Source organism: Osmia lignaria, chromosome 5, assembly GCF_051020975.1.
Source record: "Osmia lignaria lignaria isolate PbOS001 chromosome 5, iyOsmLign1, whole genome shotgun sequence".
In the NCBI taxonomy this organism is placed as follows: Eukaryota; Metazoa; Arthropoda; class Insecta; order Hymenoptera; family Megachilidae; genus Osmia; species Osmia lignaria.
In genome coordinates, this window is record NC_135036.1 from 10,063,073 (window position 1) to 10,090,863 (window position 27,791).

The 27,791-nt window shown below is 36.8% G+C and overlaps 4 protein-coding genes across 14 annotated transcripts in view; 1 reads left to right on the forward strand and 3 right to left on the reverse strand.

Annotated features, from left to right (window-relative positions):
- Window positions 1–10,063: 10,063 nt before the first annotated feature.
- LOC117605023 (apoptosis-inducing factor 3) lies at window positions 10,064–14,104 on the reverse strand. Of its 9 annotated transcripts, none has more exons than XM_034325785.2 (8): window positions 14,002–14,104; window positions 13,311–13,469; window positions 11,951–12,243; window positions 11,540–11,876; window positions 11,124–11,474; window positions 10,849–11,054; window positions 10,515–10,731; window positions 10,064–10,451 (listed from the first exon to the last, which is right to left on the reverse strand). In XM_034325785.2, exons 2-8 carry the CDS (start codon window positions 13,381–13,383, stop codon window positions 10,177–10,179), a joined length of 1,752 nt encoding a protein of 583 aa, XP_034181676.1. In that variant the 5' UTR covers window positions 13,384–13,469; window positions 14,002–14,104; the 3' UTR covers window positions 10,064–10,176. The 9 variants fall into 9 exon arrangements, with proteins under 9 accessions (XP_034181676.1, XP_034181678.1, XP_034181677.1 ...); XM_034325787.2 differs by having other exon boundaries at window positions 13,311–13,442; window positions 14,002–14,082; XM_034325786.2 differs by having other exon boundaries at window positions 13,311–13,478; window positions 14,002–14,070.
- A 130-nt stretch (window positions 14,105–14,234) lies between these two features.
- Wdr24 (WD repeat domain 24) lies at window positions 14,235–17,757 on the forward strand. Of its 2 annotated transcripts, XM_034325779.2 has the most exons (12): window positions 14,235–14,580; window positions 14,675–14,791; window positions 14,902–15,124; window positions 15,195–15,408; window positions 15,496–15,744; window positions 15,828–15,988; window positions 16,075–16,258; window positions 16,339–16,492; window positions 16,596–16,719; window positions 16,804–17,305; window positions 17,382–17,543; window positions 17,619–17,757. In XM_034325779.2, exons 1-12 carry the CDS (start codon window positions 14,484–14,486, stop codon window positions 17,745–17,747), a joined length of 2,316 nt encoding a protein of 771 aa, XP_034181670.1. In that variant the 5' UTR covers window positions 14,235–14,483; the 3' UTR covers window positions 17,748–17,757. The 2 variants fall into 2 exon arrangements, with proteins under 2 accessions (XP_034181670.1, XP_034181669.2); XM_034325778.2 differs by having other exon boundaries at window positions 17,382–17,747.
- Window positions 15,193–21,127, reverse strand: Aldh (Aldehyde dehydrogenase). Its single transcript, XM_034325791.2, has 8 exons — window positions 20,932–21,127; window positions 19,905–20,150; window positions 19,575–19,821; window positions 19,050–19,381; window positions 18,850–18,987; window positions 18,613–18,777; window positions 18,374–18,531; window positions 15,193–18,295 (listed from the first exon to the last, which is right to left on the reverse strand). The coding sequence occupies exons 1-8, from the start codon at window positions 21,025–21,027 to the stop codon at window positions 18,148–18,150; spliced, it is 1,530 nt and encodes a 509-aa protein (XP_034181682.1). The 5' UTR covers window positions 21,028–21,127; the 3' UTR covers window positions 15,193–18,147.
- Window positions 21,128–21,268: 141 nt separating this feature from the next.
- The window catches only part of GABA-B-R2 (gamma-aminobutyric acid type B receptor subunit 2), a 63,769-nt gene continuing 57,246 nt past the window's right edge, over window positions 21,269–27,791 (reverse strand). Inside the window, exons 8-19 of one of the 2 annotated variants that reach the window (XM_076688448.1) lie at window positions 27,622–27,682; window positions 27,325–27,559; window positions 26,778–27,018; window positions 26,567–26,689; window positions 26,370–26,480; window positions 25,994–26,218; window positions 25,731–25,913; window positions 25,565–25,667; window positions 25,298–25,463; window positions 24,768–25,228; window positions 24,277–24,681; window positions 21,269–24,210 (exon numbers count right to left, since the gene is read on the reverse strand). In XM_076688448.1, the coding sequence (XP_076544563.1) occupies window positions 23,672–24,210; window positions 24,277–24,681; window positions 24,768–25,228; window positions 25,298–25,463; window positions 25,565–25,667; window positions 25,731–25,913; window positions 25,994–26,218; window positions 26,370–26,480; window positions 26,567–26,689; window positions 26,778–27,018; window positions 27,325–27,559; window positions 27,622–27,682 (2,853 nt within the window). In that variant the 3' untranslated portion in view covers window positions 21,269–23,671. Of the gene's footprint in view, window positions 24,211–24,276; window positions 24,688–24,767; window positions 25,229–25,297; window positions 25,464–25,564; window positions 25,668–25,730; window positions 25,914–25,993; window positions 26,219–26,369; window positions 26,481–26,566; window positions 26,690–26,777; window positions 27,019–27,324; window positions 27,560–27,621; window positions 27,683–27,791 lie in introns of both variants that reach the window. The other variant, XM_034325777.2, reaches the window with a different exon arrangement.

Here is a 27,791-nt window from a genome sequence, read left to right on the forward strand (position 1 = left end):
AAACTGAAAAGGATTAAACATAATTTAAGAAAATAATGAGGCTCGTGTAGCCTTAATCATAAATTTACAACGTGCCTGAAACAAACAGGAAAGATTAAACACAATTTTTGAAAATAGTACGGTTCAAATATTACCACTTATAAGAATCATTTTTTCTTTTCACTCATTTTCACCTTATTTTACTTAATTGGATACATTGAATTCCATTTATGGACGCTAGTCCAGACTAGATTACTTCCTATAAAGATATTTCTCTGTAACAGAAACTGATTAATTGAATCCAGATAAAGACAAAGAAAAATTAATAGCTGGAAAGAAGATACATTAGTAACAATAAAATTTTATAAAAGTCAGAGTGGTTGTTAATAACTTAAAATCAATTTGATACGAAATATGAATTTAAAACAAACTTCAGTACCAAAATAAAGAGAAAAAGATTCAGAAAAATATATATTTGAGTTAAGTGATTTGAGTTAACAAACATTAATTATTTCATTTTATTGTATTTAATATTCGTTCATTTCGCGACAAATAGCACACAATATTTTAATTGAAACAACTGTCTTTTACTGCAATATATAGTACGTACAACCACGACTCTACTCGACTTTATTGCATTATATTATTCAATACACCTTTCAATGCAAATTTATTGTAAATGGAAAAACTGGAAAGAAACTCACGAGTGGACTTTGCTTTTGAGGAAAAGAATTTGAAAATTTATAAAAGTAATTTAATTAGCTTCTCCATAAGCTTGAAACAAAACATTGCGATTAAAGATTAAAACTGAACAACCTTAACAACGATCATCCACTACTTTTGTTTAAACAAAGTACAATTAAAATTAAATAAGCAATTTCAAATGAACAAATATTCCTTGAAATAATTTATCACCAATCATCACAAAATAAAATGAACTTTCATTTTAAATAAAACTTTGAATAAAGTTCTCTTTAAAACTTTATCGTATCTAATAATATCCTGAAAAAATTAAATTCATATATTATTTAACAGTATTTCCAATAACCGAATGCTCAATATTTTCAAAATTAAAAAAAAGGAAGAAAAAAGAATGGGGGCGTGGCAGATGGAGGGAGGGTACAGAGGAACCTGAAAAGAAAAGTTTGACTGCCCATAAGAGCAATCCCTAAGCAAACCCTATAAAACAAACCGAAATCACACGCAACACTAATTTTAAATTTGCAAACATTCTGAACTATGACAAAACATCGGCTGGCAACGAGGGGTCTCACGCCCCCTAGACTTACGCCAGACGCTACATACCACCCACCCCGCCTGGACGTCGTAACGCCAGGACAGAGTGCACCCCTTCGCTAAGAGCGCTACCCGCCCGTCCAACACGTTGCATCCAACGGTGTCAGATTGACGGACGCCCATAGTATAGACAAAAGGACTGCAGTTTAGAATATGGTAACATATTTTCATATGTTCCGTATTCTAAAGCTGCGCCTGCAAAGGCCTAGTAATGCATGGGTATATCTCCCAGAGATGGTGTTCACGGTCTTAGGCCGCGGAATCCTTGACTAGCAATGGATTCCCACCGAATGTGAGTCATAGTTACTTCCACTAATTTAATAAATGCAAAAAAGTAAAAAATTTAATAACAATCGCGAGTTCATTCGCAACACTAATTTCATTAATTATATAATATGTACAAAAGCGTACGCGTGAAGGCTGCTCCATTATGCACAACACTAAGCTGAAAAAAAGAAAAAAAGAAAAAACGCGAACTGTAACGCAACACTACTCAAATCTACCGAATTTTGTAAGACGCAACACTAATCAAAAAAAGGGGTACAGCCAATCCAAGGCTATACCACGGCAGCTGGTCCATAACTGCCTTATGGAGCATGGCAACTCCACTGGATCGTTTTTGGGCATTTCTAATGCAAAACGCGAATATTCATTACCGCAACACTAATTAGGAGGGAACTCTATAAACTAATGCAAAGCAATCGCGTATTTGTAAGTCGCAACACTGGGAAACAATCGCGCTAATGTCATTCGCAACACTATCTTTAACAGACATGCAATTAAAATGCAGAAAAGGGGAATTCTCAAACCGTGAATTTTTCACTCGCAACACTAATTTAATTAATTATATAATATGTACAAAAGCATACGCGTGAAGGCTGCTCCATTATACGCAACACTAAGCTGAAAAAAAGAAAAAAAGAGAAAACGCGAACTGTAACGCAACACTACTCAAATGTACCGAATTTTGTAAGACGCAACACTAATCTAAAAAAGGGGTACAGCCAATCCAAGGCTGTATCACGGCAGCTGGTCCATAACTGCCTTATGGACCATGGCAACTCCACTGGATCGTTTTTGGGCATTTCATCATATATCGCAACTCTAATGCAAAACGCGAATATTCATTACCGCAACTCTAATTAGCAGGAAACTCTATAAACTAATGCAAAGCAATCGCGTATTTATAAGTCGCAACACTGGGAAACAATCGCGCTAATGTCATTCGCAACGCTATCTTTAACAGACATGCAATTAAAATGCAAAAAAAGGGGATTCTCAAACCGTGAATCTTTTACTCGCAACACTAAAGCAATGAACATTAAAAAGCAAAACTCTCAAAAATCTTAAAGCAATCAACATTAAAAAGTTAAATTCTATTTTAAAGCAATGCAAGAAAGAAACGCGATATTTAAAGTTCGCAACACTAAATGAAAATCGCGATAATCATGCATACGCAACATTAACTTGAACCGTGATCGATATTCATTCGCAACACTAAATTGAACCGTGGTCAATATTCGCAACACTAAATTGAAAACGCGATTTGCCCAAAATCATGGGGATCACGGGCCCCCTCTTCTCCTGAAATTACAAAACTACAACTACAGGCGAGCACAGTGACAAAGTAGTAACGATAATGATTTCCCATCCTTTTTTGCAAAAGGATGCAAAATCATTAGTAGTTCCCCTCTTGAAAGACAGTTTGTCGGGGCGCTTCGGCATATAGCCTTTTCTTTCTTCGGGCGGTCCACCCACCTGAAACTTATATCTAAAGCTCGAGACTTGCAAATTCGCAAAACAAAAAAAAACAATTAACAAAAAAGAAAAATCGCGAAACTCTAATTGACACGTGGACGAAAAAGGACTTTAGATAAGTCGTTGTTCGTGCACACGTGCCGTGCTCGAGCAGAACTTGTGCGTTTCGTGTCATCGCGATCGCGTATGACGACTTATGAAGTCGCCAAAAATTTGAAAAATTGTACAGATAGATCAAAGGCGAACGGCATACTCCATTCGTATCGATCGTATCGTCAATTCTTCAAATATATTCCAGGTACAGGTTAATCACGCGAAATCGCGCCTACCCGACCAAGAGACTGTGACAACCTGTCCCGGCCCTACCTACTTACAATTTATCACACACACCAGAAGGTATACTACCTACCTACCTAACGCTATATTTAAAAAAGGCAAAATCACATTCTCACAAAAATTCATTCCACGACCCCCATACACTCCACCCGGGCGCAAGAGCCTAAACTAGGGAGAACGTCCCGGGACGCCTCCGTCACCCGAGTTTCATCTCACATCACACTCTACGGTACGTACCATTTTTCACTGAAATCGTCTGGCAAGGCTAGCAATCATTGCGTATAATGATAATTATAAAATTTAATTAACTACTTTGATATAGAATATTTCATAATAATGGTAATAATCATGGTAATAGTAATGACAATATAGTAATAGTAATGGTAATAATACTATTTAGTTTGTACGTTCATTGTGCATCGTATTGAATAAAACATTATTTCAAGTTAAAAGTTAAATGAAAAAGTTATTAAACCGACGCAATCCCACAGCCTAAAAACACACACACCATATGTGGAAATTACGTCGTGCACGATATACTAACACAATGCCAGCCGCTTATTAATTATTATTCTTATGAACTAGGTCATCGTGCCCATTGCCTCTACCCATCCAAGTAGCACCTGGGCACGTGAATGGGCTTTGGCAATAAACACGGAAGGGGTTAAACCTGAAAATCCTGATCTAGAAACATGATTAGTACATAAACATCTAACGGGCTAATATTTCACTATTTTAATAAAAGTGACTCGACTTTGTAAATATAAAGCTTTAAGAACAAATACTGAAAAGTAAAATAGAGCAACTATGACGCAAACATGGTACACTGCTAATATCAGCTGGCAACGAAGGGTCTCACGCCCCCTAGACTTACGCCAGACGCTACATACCACCCACCCCGCCTGGACGTCGTAACGCCAGGACAGAGTGCACCCCTTCGCTAAGAGCGCTACCCGCCCGTCCAACACGTTGCATCCAACGGTGTCAGATTGACGGACGCCCATAGTATAGACAAAAGGACTACAGTTTAGAATATGGTAACATATTTTCATATGTTCCGTATTCTAAAGCTGCGCCTGCAAAGGCCTAGTAATGCATGGGTATATCTCCCAGAGATGGTGTTCACGGTCTTATGCCGCGGAATCCTTGTAACTAATTTGATTAAATAAATAAAATAGTGGATTGAGTTTAAAAACCAAAAGGATTCCCACCGAATACTAGTCAGTGCATCGTCATATTTACTCCCGCGCTGGAAATTTTTCGCAACACTAATTTAAGAAATGCAAAATTCTAATAAAAAAGAATTTAATGTCTCTAATTAAGAATTCTTTGTAGTGAAAAAAGAATTTATTGTGAAAATTAATAAAACATCCTCGGGCGACTCCCTCCTCAGAGTGAATTTTCAAGAATACGCAAAATGTGTTGAAATAGATCACTCTGACTTGGAAATCTACCCGTCACGAATTGTCTTCTTGCACATAAATTGTTCATTTTTTCATGAACGTGTAAATAAGTTAAACTACTCGTAAAAAATTCTCAAATTATATTTAAATTTATTATGTACAAAATGTAATTAAATCAATGTAATAGCATCATTAATATGTATATCCAGTATACATATTACATAATACTATCAATATTATATTGCTTTGAACCTTCGCAATAACTAAGTCAGATAGTATTTGACTTCTCTATTACAGACAAACTAAATAAAATTGTTTCGGTATTAAAATATTTCATATTCCACATTTAAGAACATTTAAGAGCATTCATATATTTCATAAATATCTATTGGAATATGTGGAATTGAAATGATATTAAAACGCGGTGTGCAAGAAAACCTAGCCTGAACTAAATGAAATGAAACAATAAAAATGTTACTACTCATGGGTATAACCATACCCATGGTCACTATGCTCGCCAACCAAGTATACAACTAGTACCCGTGTCGATTCGGACCATTCGTCCTACGACATGATTGGGCACCAGAGGAACCATAAAACATGCGACTCACCGTTCGCAGATATACTCTTCTTCCGACAGTCAAACACCAGGTAGGAGGCTGCCTTGTAGGAGAAGACGGAAGTCGTGAAGAAATTCATCTGTAACAAAAAAAGAAGAATTACGGTTAATTTTAAAAATTATAAATTTTTATTCTAATAAAATTATATATGAAATTGAATTTTATAAAATATTAGCAATTAAAAAGAAATCTCAATTATCAAGTACTGAAATTGTAAATTATTCTATTTTAATAAAAAGCAATTAAGTGACGTACCAAGACGGAAGTCGTGAAGAAAGCCATCCTCAGGATATCCAGGAACTCGGCAAATACAAAAAATTCATCTGTAACAAAAAAAGAAGAATTACGGTTAATTTTCAAATTATAAATTTTTATTCTAATAAAATTATATATGAAATTGAATTTTATGAAATATTAGCAATTAAGAAGAACTCTCAATGATCAAGTATTGAAATTGTAAATTATTCTATTTCAATTAAATAAAGTAATAAGATACTTACACTCTTTCCTTATGGAGCAACGCCCAAGACTCCTCTTCAGTGGTGCATTGACTCTAATCCCGGGTATATCGAGCAATTAAAAAAAAAATTAAAAATAAAAATAGTAACGCGACCGTGAATAATTTCCGGCGAACAATTATAAAGACTCTACTTTCACGATGGAAAAAGAAAAATCAGAGCCGCGATGCTCTAGAAAATATTTTATAATACGTAGCAAACACTGACTCTACTTTCGCGTGGTTCCTAACTATACAAACGCAACTCTATTCAGGGCCAGTTCACCCTTGAAAAAATCAAAACATTGGAAATATCTTCGTACAAACACTGACTCTACCGACCGCATTGCGCGCGGCCACAACAATTCCTGAAAGAAAAACTTAGTGAGCAGGGATGGGCTGGGTGGAAATATACAAAACAACATTCTTCTTATTGAGCATTCGTAATGAAAATACTGTTATTAATGGCTTGTAAATGAAAATATCTATGTTCATGAAATATATTCGACGAGCACATATATTGTTAAAGCTGAATATTGATCCTAGATTGAAATGAAATGTTTTAAATAATTGTTGATAATTATTTCAATGAGTATTACACCGATAGAAAATCATTTTGTAATAAAGATAATAGACTATTGTATTAAAGCAGAGGATTTTTGTTGTTAAGATTGTAAGCATACTACAAATTGTTAGAAATTCTATTACAGTATGATTTATAAATTATCTAATTCGTTTCAATAAGCAAAGTCCAATAATTAACCATGCTTAAACAGCATGTGATTTAAAAACGTGATTCTATTTTAATTTAATCTTGCATCGAAAACTGGATATTATAATATAATTACTATGATTTAACAAAAATAGATTGTTTAAAATAATTAATAATTGCAGAAGAGAAGTAATCATTTGCAGTAGAATACGAATTATTTCAATTTTGTTCTAGTTTAAAACAAATGTATTAAAATACTGGACGAAATTATTCAATAAAATGAAAAATTAATTATTCTTTTTCTATGAATTGGTTAAAGAAAAAACATGTCTCTAATCTTTTCTTTCTTGACTTTGGAAGCAAGTAATTATCAAAAATGTTTACAATTAACAACAACTATAAAAAAAAAACAAGTAATAATAAGTGTTAATAATTGATTAGAATAAATTAAAACAATAAATTTTTACGAAATTCTACTTCAAACCCATATCAGATGTCATGGCGTCCTTTCAATATTCATCAAATATCTGTAACAAATAAGAAATACCAATTTATGTAAATAAAATTTAATCAACAATAATAAAATTATTACTAATAAATGATCGAACTATAATTTATACAAAATATTTTAATAGGTAAAATGCGAACCTACTAAATTATACGGAAGGATGCTCTCAACACGTCTTGTCACTTGGACGTTCGCGAGAGAAATGACGAGACCTTCCTTCCTGCCGAAGACCGATCAGCACGATTCGGTATTATTCGGTATTGTTCGTCCCCAGCCGAACCGAAGCCGGTAGACGAACAGATCTCATAATATTACGATGCTCAAGAAAGAAGGTTATTAAATATCAAACAATAAATTGTGTGAAAGAATATTAAAAACGTTCAATATTGGTTAGGAAATTAACGAAATAAAAGGGAAAATAATTCAAATTCTGCTGTTCCAACCTCATTGTACAATCGCGACAAGAGCACAAATTATGAACTCTTGTAGTTTTGAAGAAAATGCCGAATTAATGTCAAAGATCAAGAATCTAGACTTCTCTTCGATGGCTTTTTCTGTTTTTTGTACTTTTAACACCCGATCGGCAATTTAATTTAATATTTGAAGATAATTTAATCTTACCTGTTGCAGACACGTGAAAGACGGACGAAGCTTCAGAGAGGACTGATGCACTGCGCCACAAATCAACGCACTCGCTCACACAACGACGTGTCTGATTGGTCGAAATGAGAGGACGCCAACATGGAACGACCAATCACAGTCATCGATAGAAGTTTCAAAGTACTTCGAAACTTTAATACTAATCATAAGGGAAAGGTTCGTTAAAAATTATCGACGCCATATTGAAATAAAATCAAGATTACTTTTTTCAACTTTAAACACCAAAATATAAGAAACAAAGTAGAAAAAATATAAGATATTGACGGGATTTAAGAAATTATTGATATAAAAGCAGAATAAATGAAGGAAATGTTATTTTAATTCGTATCTATATCGGCGTAATAGTAAAAAACGAGAAAATCAATTATCACGATATATAACAATAAATTACGGGAAAAATGTACTAAAAACATGAAAAAATGCAATAATATTCGAAAAATTATTGATATAAAGGGAATATAATTCAGATTCTGCTGTTCCAACTTCATCGTGAATTCACGGCAAGAGCAACAAATTTAACCTCACGTATTTTTAAAGATAACCTCGAATTAATGTCAAAAAACAAAGAGCTAGACTTCTCTTCGGCTATTCTTTCTGTTTTTCGTGGTTTCAACACCCGAAAGACAGTTTAATTTAATATTTGAAGATAATTTAATCTTACCTGTTGCAGACACGTGCAAGACGAACGAAGCTTCGAAGAGGAATGCTGTACTGCGTCACAAATCGACGCACTCGCTCACACAGCGACGTGTCTGATTGGTCGAAATGAAAGGATACCGAATGAAACAACCAATCACAGCCATTGGTAGAAGTTTCGAAACTGTAATGCTAATCATAATGGAATCGTTCATACAATAAATATCAGCGAAAAAATCGAATAATGTACTTTTTTTAGCAACACCCGTCTTGTATTATATTTTATATTATTGTAATTATGTAATAAATAAAGGGGAATATTGCTTTAATAACAGTTTCCTATGACGTGATTTTGATACGAAATATTTAAGAACATATTATTTCAGATATAAATTTTGATGCTTATGTGCAATGTATGCATAAGCGAAATGTTAATATGTCCAAAAATTATAATCAAACTAAATTTGTGGTCTGTTTTACCTTTTTGACGTCTTTCGCGAGTGAAAAATCAACGAAATCGTAGAACACACTATTTTTCTAAACGAAAGCTTGTACACCATCCCCTGAGTGCTCGTTTTGCTCTATCCGATCCAAAGAATGGCGTGCTAGTCTCTATTTGGACATTCGATTCGTAAAAATATTTATATTACGAATAAATTAATGCAGGTGAGTCCGATCCGCCATTTTCTTGACCGTGGACAAACAGCAATTTCAATATTTTATAACTTTTTGACGATTTGGGTAAAATACGGACCAGCACGCCATTCTTTAGGGCCTCCTGAACACGTCCCTCAAATTTCTTTGCAATCTGTTCAGCAGGAACGAAAAATGATGTGTTCTACGTTGTAGGGATTTTTCTAGGGACTGTCGGTAAAGTTTTCAACGCTAGCATCAACGAAACATCTTTTTCGTACATACAAATACGATAATTTTATGAGAAAAATACAAGAATAAAGTTATACTTAAGATGCGTCTTACAAGTATATTGCTTTACAAAGTTCATAATATTCCATATCGATTCCGAGGGTACGTATGAATAATTTTTGCATTCTATTGAAATTAGGAGGTTAACTTCAGTCTTTTAATACTTATACTTTTATAACTAACGGTGCAATGATCGATTAGTTAAAGCAATGTTGTTATTGTAAAAAGATTTTTATTTCTGAAGACTTTTGTTCTTATTTTCGTGAATTCAAATGATATCACAGAATTATAAACAACACGATTGATATGCACGTATCGTATTCACTACAGAAAGCATGGGAAAATTAAAAAGCCTACTTTTAAGGATATAATGCTATTTAAACAAGATATTGAGAGAGAAGAACAAAATATGTTGTTACTAAGACATCCGTATTTAACTAGCGAACAGACCCATGGTCATATGAAAGAAGTTATATTACAAAAAAGGATTGATTTCATAACTGAAAAGCGTGAAGAGCTAAATCAAAAGTTTAACAAAGAAATTACAATCGCAGATCGATTAAACCATTTGAAAGTACGGGAAGCCTGGGATTAAGGTTTTCATTATAGTTGCAATAATAGGTTTTATTAAAATTGATTAATATGATTAATATTGTAGTCTCTTGTTGTAAAAGTTCCAAAAGATAAATAAGAAACTGTATTTGTCTATCATTCATGTTAATCAAAGTTTCAATATATAGCAGACATTTTTTTTATTTATTGCACATGTGAAGTTATATGAAAATATAATAAAAATATAATTGTAATATCAAAATAATAAAGCCGAGACTGATAAATGCTTTGTTTCCTTAAACACTTTCAACTTGTAGACTTGTTGTAGATTCAATTTGAAAACGATTTAACAGATCTTTTGGTTTGTTTTTGATCCAACTAAGTGGATTTTTCATAATTTCACCTTCCGTCAACGACTTTCCTTCATGAAGCAAATTTGCATAATATGCTACAATAGGATCTGCTCCAGTACTACTCATTGCGATAATCTTATTATCCTTAATGTAATATGCAAAAAATTCCAAATTCTCCAGAGAACCATAAATTTTGATTTTATCTGGCTTTCCATATCCTAAATTCATAATATTAATGAATATGCGACTCGTGACCCCTATAGAAAAGGGAGAAAACGTACCTGCGTATCTATAACTTCGCCCGAAAAGCGTTGTCCAGAAAAATGGTATGGCATTTAATGCTGTATTTTTACCACATATATTTAATGCTGCTATTTTTCCATGATAATGTGCCAATGAATAATGACCTATTGCTGCTAAATAATCATCCGAACCAAATAATGGTGCATTCGCTATGTCACCACCAGCGTATATGTTTTCCACGTTTGTTTTTAAGTACTAGAATCGTACACTTAATATTACTTTCTTAAACTTAACATTTGCGCTGCTTATCATTGCGCACTACATCAAAGAAATTTAGGAAAGACTACTTTACGCGATACCGTACATACATACCTTATCTACTTTTATGCTTCCATCTTGTAACATTTCAACAGGGGATTCTTTTATCCAATCTGTATAAAATGTAGAACCAATTCCAATGATGACTACATCGGCAGGAAGGGCAGTGCCATCGGTAAGTATCGCTGTACCTACAGTATCTGCTGCTTTCTCTTTCGCAACAAATCGTTCGATGTTGCTATTAAATATAAATTTAACACCTTGAACGAAAGATTTCATTATTTTCGATTCAATTTGCTACTACTCTCGATCTTGTAATTCGATAATACCTTTATTCTCAAATTCTTGTTTGATTCTGTTGCCAATCTCTGATCCAAAAATTGGCTCTAAAGGTATTGTGCTTCTTCCTACAATGGTAACTGACGCACATTTATCTATAGAGTAAGCAGCAGCTTCCATACCAATGAAGCCTAATCCAAGTATCACAACATGTTTATCAGGTAACAGCTTGGAATGTACAGCCTGAGAATCCGTGAAATTTCTCAACACATAGATGTTGGATAAATTAATACCAGGTGTATCAGGTAACCTGGGCTTACTTCCAGTACAAACAAATAAATAATTATATGTTAATTTTTCATTATTACTCAAATGAACAATGTTTTCATTTGTGTTTAGCCCTGTAATAAATTACGCGATAAAATTTAATTCAATGATATAACAAAAGATAACAATTTGCAATTACCTGTGGCCTCTATGCCCAGTTTTACTTGAATGTTGTGATCATTATAAAATGATCGTGGTCTTAAAGCTGCTTTTTCAACATCAAAATCCAAAACTTTGGATACCTTCACTCTGTCATAAGGAACTGCATTTTCTTTACAAATCATAATAATATTTCCTGTAAAATCTTCTTGGCGTAAGCTTTCGGCACAAGTTGCCGCTGCGGGTCCACCTCCGACTATTACAACGGTAGTTTGATTATTAGAATCTTGTTCACACATCTTTTTTACACGTCTATTGAGTTCCAAGTCTTTACGTCTTGCTTTTACACGTACAAGTCCACTATCATCTACATTCACCTATTTAATTGAATCAAATGTTGTGATTATGCAATACCAAGTACTGTTTTGTATCAAACCCATTGTTAAAATACCTGATAACAAGGCAAAGAATCCAATCCTGGATAGTCTTCTATATCTCCTGTTTTAATATTAAAACAGGCACCATGCCATGGACATCTTATTTTTCCATCTCCTAATGCTCCTGTGTGAAGCAAAGCTCCATAATGGGTACATTTTGTACCAATAGCATGTAGCTCTCCTTTTTGTTTAATTAATAATACCTTTCCTCCACTTTCTCCAAGCGGTACTAATTTCATTTCATTTTCTTTGATATCCGTTTCCTTGCATACCACATCTTCGATGTAATCATATTTTGCTGGTTTACCTACACAAATGTAAATTACTCAGATTACATTTCAATATTTAATTCAAATAATTTTAGTATAACTTAAATGTTACAGGTTCCATGTTATTTACAAAATCTATAAAAAATTCCTGAAATATGTTTTTCAGGAAAAAAATTATCTAGGAAAGTACTAGATACATAATAATAATCATATTGTGCAGTAAATCAGATCGCTGGTACGTGCTAATGGAAAGCTATTGACTCACAACTACAACAACATTTGGAACTATTATATTTTCGTCTAATATCTTCCTTTTGTTTGTTACACTCACTGCAAGTATGAATCTTCTTTTCAGATTTTAATTGTGACATTCTCTCGCCGTATATCTTTAAACGAATATTAATAATTGTATTATAAGTATGACGAGTAAATTGTCTTACAACGTATAAATACATCTTGTTTATTTAATTATTACGGGTACTCATTTTGTTACTTGACATTTTAATAACTATTCATTATCATAATCATTATCAATATTATTATTACTAAAAGGACCTCATTCTGAAACTTTTTCAATAATCGCTCTGATATTGCTACATATGAAGGTTACGAATACATACGTACATGCGTAAAGATATTTTATGTAAAGAATCTAATTAAACGTTTATATTTCCTCATAAATCTTACTCGGCTATATTTGCTACATATGTGGATAAAGAAAACACATGCATTATCAGATAAAACGTAAATATAAAAGAAACATTGGTTTCCACATATCACGTGATACTGCACATACAATCAAAGAATGTAAAAATCGATCGGGGAAACACCTATGTACCATATATGAAAAGAAGATCGACGCAATTTTTTTTGTAACAATTTTATATTTAAACGTTTATACGTATAAGTTAATATTATAATATTTTAGTTTACTGAAACGAATTTGTATAGAAAATTTTGTACTTTCCTTATCTTTTAATACAATATTGAGTATAAGAACTTGAACGTTATCGATATATTTTTAATCGTATATTTGTATTACAAGATAATATTACATACAATTATTAACACATAATTTTAAAGGAGAAAAAAATATAATTCGCACCTGCGTTCAACGATTTTCCTGGTGTGATTTTAGAACTTCCTGGAAGAAGTCCTTTACAATTATTTGCACCCATTTTTATGTTCAAGCAATGTTACTTACGGGTGATACTCCAAATGTATTGTATCACGATATCTATGAATCAACTTGCTACCTTGATTTCTACAAACACTTACAATTACATCTCTAAAGATTGTTTAAGCTTTGACAAGTAACCTTGAATTGCTTGTAGCAAAATGATTTGAACTTTCACTTTTTTTAAATAAAATAGTTATCATGATTTTACTATCTATTAGTTAACATTTACTTAAATAATTACTTTAAAATATTAAATTCCATGAAGTTAATCGATCTATATAAAGATCTATTTCAAATCAAATATCATTAATACTTTGTTTTTCAAACTAACTCTGATGTGATTCAAATGAAACCATATTTTGTTATTAATTATATTTTAAATAATTAATCAAAAAAAATTTGATAATTGCACAATATCATACTACACGCATTATATGTATGATCAATCACTGTTCCAAATTATCTATAAAAATAGCACCGTATAAATCTATTCATTGATCTTGACAGATGAAACTGTAGATTTAAAAGAGTTTTAAATATTTTATTTGATATAATTTACAAAGCATTAATTGCTACAATAAAAAACTACAGCCATTTTTCAATTCATGTAACTCACTCGTAATTATAATTACAACTTGTTGCTACAACAATTCAAATTGTACAAGCAATACTTTAAACGAAGAATTAAAATTGATTCCATATGCAACGATAATATATACACTTGAGTAAATTGCACAACGTAGATGGCGCTTCGATTATTAACAACAATAATTTGTTTTATTAACGTTGTTTTCTCAACATTATATGGCTATGCAGTGCAATTTTCATTTAATAATGTATTTTCTGCATTTTTGTTAGTTTCAAAAATCATTGAAAGCAATAATTAATGGTTTGTCCCTACATAAAAACGTACCTTGAACTGATGTTCGTTTGTTTTGTGTATTGAAATAGTCAGATTGTTTTATAGTCTACAAAAGAATCCTATTTGTAAAGCAATGTTTAAATAAAGATTAACATTATTTGTATATATATGTCATCTGTAATTAATAAACTTGGAATTACTGTATTATAACCGGTTATGATTAAGAAAATTCCGAAATGATTTCCAAAACTGTGTGCATTACACAGGAAGGTCCAGCAAATGCATTAGCACTTAACAAAGATAATAGTCAAGTTGTTATAGCTGGACGTAATGGTAAATTACTTGTTTATATAAAATTAATTTTTTACATGTATAATATTAACGTGTAATCGATGATTATTAAGTAATTTGTTATTTTGGATTACAGTTTTCAAAATATTTACATTGTTAGAAGATAGATTTGAAGAAGCTTGTAATTTGCGAGTTGGAAAGAATTTGAATTTAAATTTTTCTTGCAACGATGTTGCTTGGAATCTCATTGATGGTAAATTTTATGATTTTAATTTTTATAATTAGACAATATAATTAAGTAGGTTAAAGTTATACTGGTATGCTATGGATTTGGGAATGATTCATAATATTTGTATTCTTTAGATCATATATTAGCAACAGCTGCTACAAATGGTGCAGTAGTAGTTTGGAATTTGAATAAGGCATCTAGGTCCAAGCAAGAACATGTTTTTATTGATCACAAAAGAACAGTAAACAAAGTAAGTTTTCATATGACAGAACCTATGTGGCTAATATCTGGTTCTCAAGATGGTACTATGAAATGTTTTGATTTAAGAATAAAAGAAGCCACTAGAACTTTTTATAGGTAAGCATTTTGAATCATTTTATTGAATGTTTCTTTGTTAAGACAGATTGAGAAATTTTGTTAATTCCAGTAACACAGAATCGGTACGCGATGTACAGTTCTGTCCACATTCACCGCATACTTTTGCTGCTGTTTCTGAAAATGGCCATGTACAACAATGGGACTTACGTAAACCAGAGAGATACTTTCAACATTTCACTGCTCATAGTGGTCCCATATTTGCTTGTGATTGGCATCCTGAAACTACCTGGCTTGCAACTGCTTCCAGAGATAAAACTATTAAGGTTTAATCATTATTTTATATTTCAAAAGTTCATGAACAGATGATACTTTGAATGAAACAGGTGAATGCAGTTTTTTATAATACATAGGTTTGGGACTTATTAGGTAAGCCTAGTTGCGATTACGTTATACATACGATAGCATCGGTAGGTCGAATTAAATGGAGACCGCAAAGAAAGTACCATATATCCAGCTGTGCTCTTGTCGTGGATTGCAGTATAAACGTATGGGATATCCGCAGACCGTATATACCTTTTGCAAGTTTTAATGAACACAAAGATGTTCCAACTGGTGTAGCATGGAGAGGCAGTCCTCACTCCTTCTTATCGACTAGCAGGGTAATATCGTGTAATAGATCTTTGTTCGATATGAAACGGTGTTTCTGTCATTGTGAAACATTAATGAAAAATTATTGATGCAGGATTGTACATTATATCATCACGTGTTCAAAGATGCTACTAGACCAGCAAGTAAAGCAAATCCACAAGGTATTGCATTGAATCCAAAAGGAGATATCGCGTACGCGTGTAAAGTAAATGTTCATGTTCAAACAACGATGAAACAATTGACTAACATAATGAGGTTAATAAACTTGCTATATAAACAGGAAAAATTGTGTTAGAGATATCAAACTAAAACATTGAAATTTAGTCGACGATTATTTATAGGAAAACACCAGCGACAAACGATACTTTTTGTATAGCATCGAGTGTTATGCATAGATTTTCCATAAACATGCCACGAGAACCAAAGTGGTTTAAAGCTTGCGCTGAGGGTTACTTACTTTCTGGAAGATTAAATGACATTTGTGATCATAATGCTACTGTTGCTAGAAATGCCGGTAGAAATGATGTAAATGGTTTTTCAATTTTCTTATACTATACGTTTATAGCTGTTCAAATTGTCACTAATAGAAATATAATTTTAACTAGATTAGTACAGTATGGAGTATCATAAAAACTTTGTATGCGAATCCTATGGGTTCTATTTTAAAAACACCCCCAACTGCTTCCAAAGAAGATATAGTAAATACATTAAATTTAGCACAGATCACAATAGCACCCGGTATGGATCAGTCAAGCGCAGGTAAACGAAATAATATCGTTTGAAGTATCGAGAGTAACTCTTCAATACGATATAAATTTAACGAACTGTTTAATGATTTTCACGTTATTATTTTTCTTCCAAGGTCACGAAAACGATGTAAAATCCTTACAAGGAGAAGTAACCGGTGCAACTAGCGGAGGCGATGATGAGACCGAGACGGACGAAACACCGGAAAATCAACATTCTATAGGGTCAATGTTACCTAGGTACTGTTGTAACTAACTTAGCAATGTAGCATGTTGAACATATTTGATGGTATTCACATTATTGTTTTCGTGAAAAATATCCAGTTACAAACGAGCATTTATTGATCACAAAGGACCGTCTAAGGGTGACTTTTTATTTGGAGAAAGCGAATTCGAACCGATGACAATGGAATACACTTCTAGTTACATGCATAATATAATGGCCAATGATAACGATTGGACGTTATCTAAGGAAGCTTTTCCATTGCGACACGAAATAAAAGATAGATCTCCACCGCCAGAACAATTCCCTAATCATCCACCGGATATTAACGAAGATTGCGCTTCGTTAATGATCGAGGATCAACCAAGCCAATTAATTGTTTCGAATATCCCTAAACCACAATTTTGGGATCCTACGAACTTAATTGAAGAAGCTTTAAAACACCACGCGGCTCTCAGGGATATACAGACTTCTGCATCGATTCTAATCGCGCTAGGAGAGAAACGAAAAGGTTTGAATATTGAAACTGCTGTCCAAGAACATTGGATACTGGAGTATTTAGATATGCTTGCGAGGTTTAAGCTGTGGAACGTTGCTACACAGGTTAGCGCGATGAAGCTTTAATTAATTATACATACACTTATTTTTCACAATGATAGACATTCTTGTATATCGACAGATAATTCAGTCGGTCTGGATTCCATCTGTATCACAGTTGAATCAGCAATCGACGGTAATACACGCTTGTTGTTTAACTTGTACAAAGCCATTGCAAAGGGCAGCGTGGTTCTGTGATCGATGTCATTCCTCTCACCACGCACTCTGTTCTGTTTGCCATCAGGTGAGACATACGAGGATATTTGGTTTTTGTATTTTCGTTTTACACCTGATCATCGTATTTTGCTTTTGGTTACAGGTTGTTCGAGGGATATACGTGTGGTGTCAAGGATGTACGCACGGAGGTCATGTTGTTCACATGAACGAGTGGTTTAGCTGTAATCGACAATGCCCAACGGGTTGTGGTCACATGTGCGAGTATACTTAAAAATTTATGGCAAAGAACACGATGTTTTACTGTTTTGAGCTTCGCTCGTATTTCTCAAGGTTTGTAAAATTTATGACTGTAGAAACTTGATTTATGAGTGACCGAATCAGAAGGGAGATTAAATTATTTATTGACTATATTTTTGTAATTTATAGAGTAAGACCTGTAATTCTAAGGTATTACATGTTTTCTTCTTGCAGTACAAATTTTACAAAAATATATGTAAACATTAGCAAACAGTGTAGTTATTCTTAAGAGTCAGTAACAAAAGACGTACGCAGATCGACGTTATATCACCTCCGTTTCTCGGTTGTAATGTACTGAGAAAGTTTTCAAAAACTATTAAAATGTACGAATACTTATCACAGGAAGGATCGAAAAAAGTTAATAGAAAAATTGTTTAACTATTCTTCTTATTAAGTTTAACTATCACACTCTTAACCTCGGTATACGCTCGAAGACCGTATTCACCGAGTTCTCTTCCGAGTCCCGACATCTTGTAACCACCAAATGGCACTTGAGGCGTTAAAACGTTGTATGTGTTAACCCTGGAACATGTTACAAAAGGTAAAAGAATATAAATAATCGTTACAAATTTAAGAATTCATTTCTCGAATGTATCGTACCATACGGTGCCTGCGTGGAGTCCTTGAACCACGTAATTTGCCTTATCAATGTCTTTTGTGAAAACCGCAGCGGCTAATCCATAATCGGTAGAGTTGGCGCGGTTAATAACTTCGTTTAAGCTGCTGAATTTCAGGATCTGTTGCACCGGTCCAAAGATCTGTAATGGAAATCATAATAACTTCCTGTTTACAGTGGTTGGGGCAGCCATGAAATTTCTAAAGGATTCATTTGTATTCACCTCTTCTTTGGCAATGGTCATATTATCAGTAACATTGGCGAATACCGTAGGCGCTACGAAGTAACCTTTATCACCGACCCGTTCACCACCGGAAACTAATTTTGCTCCTTCTTTCTGGCCACTTTGTATCATGGACATAATTTTTTTTGTTTGCTCATCGTCGATCTGTTACAGTGAATGGAGTGTGTTAACGATAGAATTATAATCGTTTAAAACGAGCAACTAGATGTACAATACCTGTGGACCTTGCTCTACGTTTGGATCGAATGGATCACCGACGACCCTGGATTTAGCACGCGCAGCGCTTCTTTCTACAAACTCGTCGTAGATGCTATCTTCAACGAAAGTTCTAGAACCAGCGCAACAGCACTGACCCTAAAGCAAAAACATTAGAAAATGTTAGAGAATGTACGATATCAAAGATTGTAAGTCATTACCATATTATAGAATAGACCAAAGTGAGCCGTTTCCACGGCATGGTCCATATCAGCGTCCGCGAAGATGATGTTTGGAGATTTTCCACCAAGTTCTAACGTGGTTCTCTTCAGATTATCGATTGAATTTCTCTGTATGATTTTGCCGACTTCGGTTGAGCCGGTGAATGCAATTTTATTCACTAAATTGTGAGCGACTAGAGCAGCTCCGGCTTTGCCGTAACCGGGTACAACGTTCACCACTCCGTCAGGAAATCCAGCTTCCTTGGTTAGCTGAGCCACGTACAAAGCCGTTAAAGGTGTTTGTTCCGCTGGCTTCAAAACGATAACGTTTCCTACAACACATTGGTAATAAATTAAAACGAATTCAAATGTTATCCGCGTTTATCATTCATTTATGAATATTAATGGGAGCAGGTTTACTAAAAGTTTATGAAACTATTAGATCATACGAAAGGCAAATAAGCATTGATAATTGAATTATCATTTATGCACAGGTCAATGAATTGGTTATTAATTAGAACGCACCGGTAGCTAAAGCGGGCCCTAACTTCCAAGCCATCATTAGGAGTGGAAAATTCCATGGTATAATTTGTCCACAAACGCCAACTGGTTCGTGACGAGTATAGGCATGGTATGGTCCATCTATGGGGATCACTTGTCCACCACCTTTATCTGCCCATCCAGCGTAATACCTCAGAGTAGATATGCTCGAGGCTACATCGAATCCGTATGCGGCGGAATAGGGTTTTCCATTGTCCAACGTTTCTAATGACTGAACGTGCAATAAATCTCTGATTATCTTGAAAGTTATCGCGATTGTTAGAAAAGGAGGAAAAAACACGGTTGTTTTCTTACCGCAAGATAAGTGCGATCACGTTCCATTAGGTCGGCCAATTTGTTCAAGAGCACACCACGCTGAGAAGCATCCATGGTTCTCCATGGCGAATCCAATTTAAAAGCATTTGCTGCTGCCTTTACCGCTACATCGATATCCGCTGCGTCACCTTCTTGCACTTCCGCTATCGTTTCGGTGGTCGCAGGATTTACCGTGGGGAACGTTTTTCCCGACTTTGATCGGTGCCATTCGTTATCAATGAAAATCTGAAATGTTTGTTCAAAACTTAAGCTCATGCATAATGAAATTTCCTGCTAATCCCGGCCATCTGCGACCGGTATTATGTAAAAGAATGTAAATAATACGTGTATAGAAGTTGATATACTAAAGTAGATAACGACAGAGAAGGTTGTAGCGATAGCCTTTCTCTGTTAATAATATATACAAGATAAGACAATATTTCTTGATGCGAAAATAGAAAAGATAACTTAAATTCTATAAAAATTGCAGCACAGGTAATTAATTATTAATAAATGCAATGATTATGGCTCAATTGTAATTGTTATTCAAAAAGAGACAAATTATTATTAAAAAGAAAAAATAAAAAAAATTTGGGAACTATGGTCTTGACTCGTGGACAATTAGATTGCGAGTTAAGCGTTTTACCATGGAGCTAACCATTTGTGTGTGTTAGTTTGTCATACTTCTCAATGTAAGGAGTAACTAGCTTTAATTGTTAATATCTTTTAAACAATTAGCCGTCTGCCCCCAAAATGGGGTATAGGCGTGTTCAGGACGACGAGCTCTACAAGGTGACAAAGTTTCATTAATAAGTGAGCGTAACACTTGGGTAGTTCCCCTCGTCAGTGTATGTACATATTCCTTGTCCGATTCGAACAAACACGTATGGTAAAAAGAAGAATAGGGAGTTAAAAAATCTTTCTTCAATATCGGAACTTTCTTGTGCTTTCTGGTGCTTAGTTTCAATCAGCTCGAAGAATAATTCCATTTATCTGTGTTTCATATTTATAGGAAAGTATCGCTTACCCCGGTATATAAAATCGATGGATTTTTGTCGGGCTGCACTTTAGCCGCGGTGGAGTAGTACCGTGGCAACTGTACTTTTCGGAACAATCGCAACATTGTTATTCTTTAATTAGATATTACTTTACCAACAAGTCGTACCATACAGTTGTGTCGCGCACGTTAGCCGAAACATTACTGCTTCTTTATCTGGCTTGATGAACATCACCGGTTGGTCGTCGGTAATCTTGAACAGCGGCTCTACGTGCTCATGCGCGACAATTCACACATATGCACACTCCGTGACATACGTGTGCCTTAATCTCTCATAACGAACATACTGATACGGTTATAAATAAGAATTTAAGAGAAAGGAAAATATACGTATGTAACATTGTACCAAAGTGATTAAACTGGTTTCGACCCACGTAGATTTGATCCCACTCCGTGTATTGCGTAGAACGTAACGTGGGTGATACATATATGTACACGAAGCGTACATATGTGTTTGGGAAACCGCACGTATATGTAGATAAAGAAGCGTCGAGGAAGACGATCTTTTGATACAAACGCTCTCGCATTTCGACTTCGATATTCGAGAGTTTAACACGTGGTGGCGGGATATCTCTTGTCCTCGTTAAACAAGGAATCCAGCTATTAGTATCAAATCGTTAATTTATTAAACTCTATTAACTTTACATTAACAGGAAATCGTGTTGTACTGCGTCGAACGTAGAACGAACATCAAATCTTACAATTACAATGGTTTTGTAATTGTTTGGAAAATGCAACTGTACCTCTTTGTACCCTTTACGATAGCGTGTACGTACGTTTCTGACCCCCTTTTCGTTAATTCAAATGAATCCATTTGTAATTTTGCGACTGGCTATACAATTACATTGGCGAACATAATTTCAATGGATAGGTAATCTCAGGCCTGCCGTTTAAAGCAACTGGCGAGCGCGTGTAATCGTTTCCGAGAAATGTTCACAATTGTAACGACGTTACGAGCAGTGAGATCTTTACGTTTAAAATGGTAAAGAGTTAGAAATGGTAAAACGAATGAACCAACTTTATTGATAAAATTTAATATAATTGACCTGTTAGTATCGACCCTTAGTTGTTATAAATTATAGAAATTTGTCAAGGTTCGTGTGAAATTTCTTTTTTTTTTTCGTGCTTCACGAGGCTCGCGAACGACTAACTATTAATAACACGCATACGTGTACGATACACGGATACAAAGACAAGTATTGCTTCGGAAATACAAAACGAAGGGAATACCAGTGCGATGCCGTGAACGATCCGTCCTGATCGTTTGACGAGAAAACAACGGGTAAATTCATATTTTTTTTTTTTTTTTTTTTACACGACAAACGCCTATTTTTTTTTTTTACCTGTAAACATGACATTTATTTCGAGAGTTATGTATGTACAAGACTCGCGTAACCACACAATTAAAGATCCTGTAACGAGCATTAGGCTCTCAGATAGTAGTACGCTTTTTCTAAACATCCGGACGCCTTTTCGACCTCGTAGTATTAATCGTAGGCTTCTCGATCGTCGTTAGAAAATGAAAATGCACACACGAAACGAAATGGATTGCAATATTTTTTATCGATTCTCTTCGCTAGACATGCAATTCACATTGAAAATTTTCATCGCAGATCCATCACGATCAGATCGAAACAGATACTTACTTACACGGTTAACAAAGAGAAGCCGGCCATTTACGGTGAAAAAAGCGAGTATAGTTTTAGGCGATAGGAAGGGAATCGTTTGAAAAATCACCTTTATTTCCGCTTCACTTTTCGAACTGTCTCGAAGAACGATTACGATCCTTTTTAACTGATCAGGGAATATGAAAAACAAAAGAAAAATAAACAAAACGTTTCAATCTTTGAATTGTGCATCTATGCTTCGAATTGCTAAACAGCGATCGTACGAATATTTTATAGGCTATAAAATTATTTAAAAGGATGTTTACGCTTATAGTGACAGAGAATTACATTAGATGCGTACGCTATACACCTTCCTAAGTTTGCTTTCGATACAGACTATCTTTTCGTCGAGTTTCTTTTGTGGGATCGATGCAACGTTTCTCTTCTCGTTTCCATTATTTATTATATAAAAAAAAACAAAAAACAGAAGTCAATTGTTGTTTCATTCACGATCGAGCGAGGAACGAGAGAAAAGAAAATGGCGAAAGTTTGAAAGAAAAAGTAAAAACGGTATTTCGTCGGAAACGTATAATCGTTTTCGAGTAGAATAACGTTCGTTAGTAGTTTCAGCAACGACAAGACGTTGAATGTTTCGGGAGCAAAGGAAAACTCTCGAGTATCTCACGAGGCCGGCATCCTCGTTCAGTCTCGTATGTATCTCTTTTCGTACGTACGAGCACGTGTTAGATTAAAAGTTCGATTATATAAAAAATGTTCTGTTTATTTCCAAGAGATCTCGTTGGAAAGTTTCCTGGTACGTGTGGAAATCCGTTTGTATACGATGTCTAGGTGGGAAAGGGGAAGAGGAAACTGTTCGCGGTTTACAAACGAAGGAGCGTATCGCTATACGATCAGGATAATCGATAAAAGAAACGAGGAGCAAAGAAAAATAGGAAAAGGAAAAGGAAAAGGAAAAGGAGAAGGAAAGGTAATTGTAAACGGTTGAATCCGTTCCACGAGAGACGGTTAGAGCCCGGTAGAGAGAAAGAGAGAGAACGGTTCGTTTATTCGCGTGAAATTGAAAACTAATTGCCGGAAGATCGTTAAAGATATTCAACGATGTCGCATTTTATCGATATATTCGGACAGCTGGCTACGCTGGCACCGTATCCGCCCCTCGACGTGCTCTTGTGCCTCTCGGTCAGCAGTTTCTGAAATATCGGCAGGATCGCTAGATCCAGCAATTCACCGTCCGACACGGCACTGTACATCTTGGATACGTTCACCGTCGAACCGCCGACCACGTCCGAGCTGGTTGCCACGGAACCCCCGACACCGCCGCCGTTCGCTTTTCCACCCCCAATTCCGCCACCACCGACGCCACCGCCTCCGCCCCGTGGATTCGCGCTCGCGAATTTGCTATTGTGAATTGTGGCCACGTTCGGGGTGCTCTGCACGTACTCTAACCGGGCCTGTTGCCGAAGCTTCGATTCGGTGTGCCTGCACTCCCGTATTCGACGTGCGGCGCGATGAGGGCACTCGATCACCGGGTGTCCCTCGCTTCGCAGACGGAGACACTTTTCCCTCGATCGTTCCGACACTGATCGCTGAATGATCGTCGACATGGATTCCTCGTACTTTTCTGTAAACACATCGATCAATATTTAGAAGCGTACGTCCTCTTAAATCCTCGGCATTGAATACTCACCGGTGTCGGAGCAACTGGCGTTCACCATCGCCGGTACGCTCGGAGAACTGGCGTTCTGAGAATCGTAGTGTTTCTTCTGTCTCCTCGAGGGTGGCGGCGTCTCGGCCGAGCCGTTGAACATGGCGTGAGAATGCCCTCGTCCACCGTGTTTCTCGCACCGATAACCGGCACCGGTCAACAACGCGAGTCTGTGACCGCAACCACCGATCACGTACGACTTGTCGAAGGAACCGAGAGAGATCTCCGTCGCCTCGGACTTGGACACGTTCTCCGTGGAAATGTAACTGATGGAATTGACCGGCACGCTGGTTCTTCGACTTTGGAACAGCTCGTGATGAGAGTGAGCCATTCCGTTGTTCTTCACGGATGATCTTCTTTTCAGCGATTGATGAGAGGAGGCGTTCGCTGTAACTGATTCGACGAACGAGATTGACCGGGAATTCGGACCGAGAAATCGAGGGAAGATCGATAAGATGGAGGGAACGACTCACCGGCATGCCGATGCTTGGGCACGAATTGCAACGGGGGCGGTAAAATCGCTTGCTCGAGGTAGTTTTGCTCGTGAAGTTCGCCGAACGAGACGTTCTTCGCTGGCGGTGGTGTCGGAAGTCTGGACCTACGATCGTCTTTGCATCTGATCGGTTTACCGTGGCGTGGGATTTCCGTCTCTTCGAGGACAACAGCGTCGCCCTCCTCGACGATCTCCGGGACGAACTCGACGTTCGTTTTGCCGTCTGGTCGCGAGTCTGGGCTTCTCTCGATAAGAGGTTCGCTCTCCTTTCCGGAAGCGCCGGAACGGCTTCTTCTTCGACCCGAATCGTCCGCCGCGTGCTTGAGAACCGGCTGCGGTACTGATAAGTTCTCCTCCTTTCCTCCGTCCGTCTGCGGGACCAATGGGACTCGTTCGCTGTCGATCGCGATCGCCGGCACCTTCGAGAAGGACGTCTTCTTTCTGAGAAACAACGCGAACGAGTAAGTACTTGAGATGGTGGTGGTGGTCGTGGGTAGTTCTCGCACGTACTTGGCGACGTGCGGCTCGCTGGTTGTCGTGGCCGTGGCCGTGGTCACGGTCGTGGTCGCTGTTGTGGTCGTGTTCGCGTAGTCGCCTTCCGGTTGAGAGATAGTAGTTGAATTGAGACTGCACATCGACATTGAGATATCCGTTGTTTCCGTGGTCACGGACAGACCTGCGATAAATACGTGAAAGCAACGATCGTTGACTGGATCGGTACCTATACTTATTTTATCTACTTCGATTTTACGCTCCGTGGCCGATGTTATACGTTACCCTCTCTCTTAATCGTCGTACCCTCTTGCCGTGGGACCGTCAGCCTGTCCATCGCCTCCTCCGTGTTAGTCGTCGTTTGATCGTCGAGTCTTCTTAGAAACGCCTGTAACGCATCGATCGATACATCCTATGCGTTCTTATCCTCGAAGTAATACGAGGAGTTTACCTGAAGTTCCGAATCTTTTTCCATAAGTTGCGAACGAAACTTTTGATTCGCCATCGTAGCTTCTTTCAAACGTTCCTCCAGCTCGCTGACGCTCGAGTCCCGTCGCGTCTTCGACATTGGTCGCAGAGTGGCTCTGATACGTTTGTCTATCGCGCCTTGAGGATTTCTTCGTAGTTCTATGAGCTGACGTGGAAAACAAGCTCTTAGCTTATACGTCGCGAGATACGGGTCGGCCTAACGAGAGAATCTGCGTTTTGTCGTACCTTCGGTACGAATACCAGGCACAGGGTGGCCGTGCTGCAGAATATTATGAACACCGCCAACATAATGAACATTGCGTCTTGTTTGTCGGCCAGCACGAAGCTTATGGCTGCTCCGGTTACGCACATGATCACCACGTTGTAAACGCTCATTCCAACGTACTTGCTGTCGTTTAACGCCGGGATACTGACGTGTCTCGTTTCCCATGCTAAAAAGGCGCCGAATATCTGGAACGTGTGATAATCGCGTTATCATCGATCAGCGTCGCGTAGTCGTCACCGAAAAACCACTCGGTTCGTGACTGCCGCTTGTTAAGTTTCGTTTCGAAAGGAAATATCAGGGTGTGGGATCGATTGTTACCCCCTACAAATTACGTACCATTAACAGACCTTTGTACGCGTATATACACCCTAAATATACGGTCATTCGATTACTCTGACAGTACTCGTTCTCCGGTATTATGATGATATCTTCGCTGGAAGGATGAGGCTGAAAACAAGAGGAACGTTCGAGGAGTTTATCACGCGATTCACCTCCTGATCTCGTGTTAATACCCTACGGTTCGTCTCACGTACATAGGGTTCCATTTGTTTCGTTTCTCTATAGAACGGATCGGCGACTTGCCACGTGGTCATAATTCCTAGATCGATAAACAACAATACACCGACCACCATGAACAACTGATAATCTTTGATGACCTAAAAACGAGCAGATAGAATTCGTTAGAAAGGGTGTGGCGACCAGTGGCGAGAGAAAACGCTGGACAGATAGAAAATAATGTGTCACCTTCTTGTTGAGCTTAACGTCGGTGAAGATGGAATGTACCCGCCACGTTTTCGAGAACATGGAACCAAAGGCCAACGAGAAACCAGCCATCAGTAGCCATGCTCTGGCGGTGCATATGTAGGGAAATGCCGTTACGCTGGACAGCTGCGAATCTAACCCAAGGAAAATTACACTGCTGTAGGTCAGCATGCATCCGACGATAATGAGGTTGTTTAAATGCGGCGATGACATTTTTATGTATCTGAAACGTCGAAGATGACCGGACATGAGAAGAAAGACATGGGAATGCGGAGGACGGGGTAAAAGGGAGACCATATGCGCGATCGATCGTTTTATCCAGCGAAATTATTCCCGGATTTCGAGCGGGAGAGTGATTTATGTCTGTCGGTCGTTTCGATCGTGCGTCCGTGCGTTCTGTTCGTCTGACGCGACGCCGCTACCTTTCTACACCCTCTACACATTTCGCTTTCGATATGTCGAGCCAAAAAATAAAGAAGCGTGAGAAGAAGTGGAAATTCAAAGGAACAACCGTCTCTCGAATAATCACCTTTGATTTCTATATTTAATATTGATGGCGAGAAAAATGGCCGCCATGACGATACCCACGCTTGCCGCCGACGCGAGCACAGCGTAGATGGTAATATTTACAGTCGAGTGCTCGATGATGTGAAGAGTTCGATCTTTTGGCGGTGATCTGCCTCTCCAAACGAGAGGATCGCCTCTGGTTAGATCCAAAACACCGGTCACCCCGTCGAATTCTCCTACCTTAATTTCGCTGCTACCTGCGATAACAAAACGCGTACGAATATCGTCGACCTTACGTAGAATCTTTTAGCGTACTCACTTTGAAACTGCTTCAACAGAATGTAAGCTTTCCTTTCGTTATCGTAGAAACGTACAGGCCCCTGGAAAATCAACATCATAATCAGGCTGTGCGTAATCGTGATATCTTTATCGCGAATCGAAAGAAATGAACAATTCTCGTTAATTTTGGACGTTTTGTCGTTTTACCAA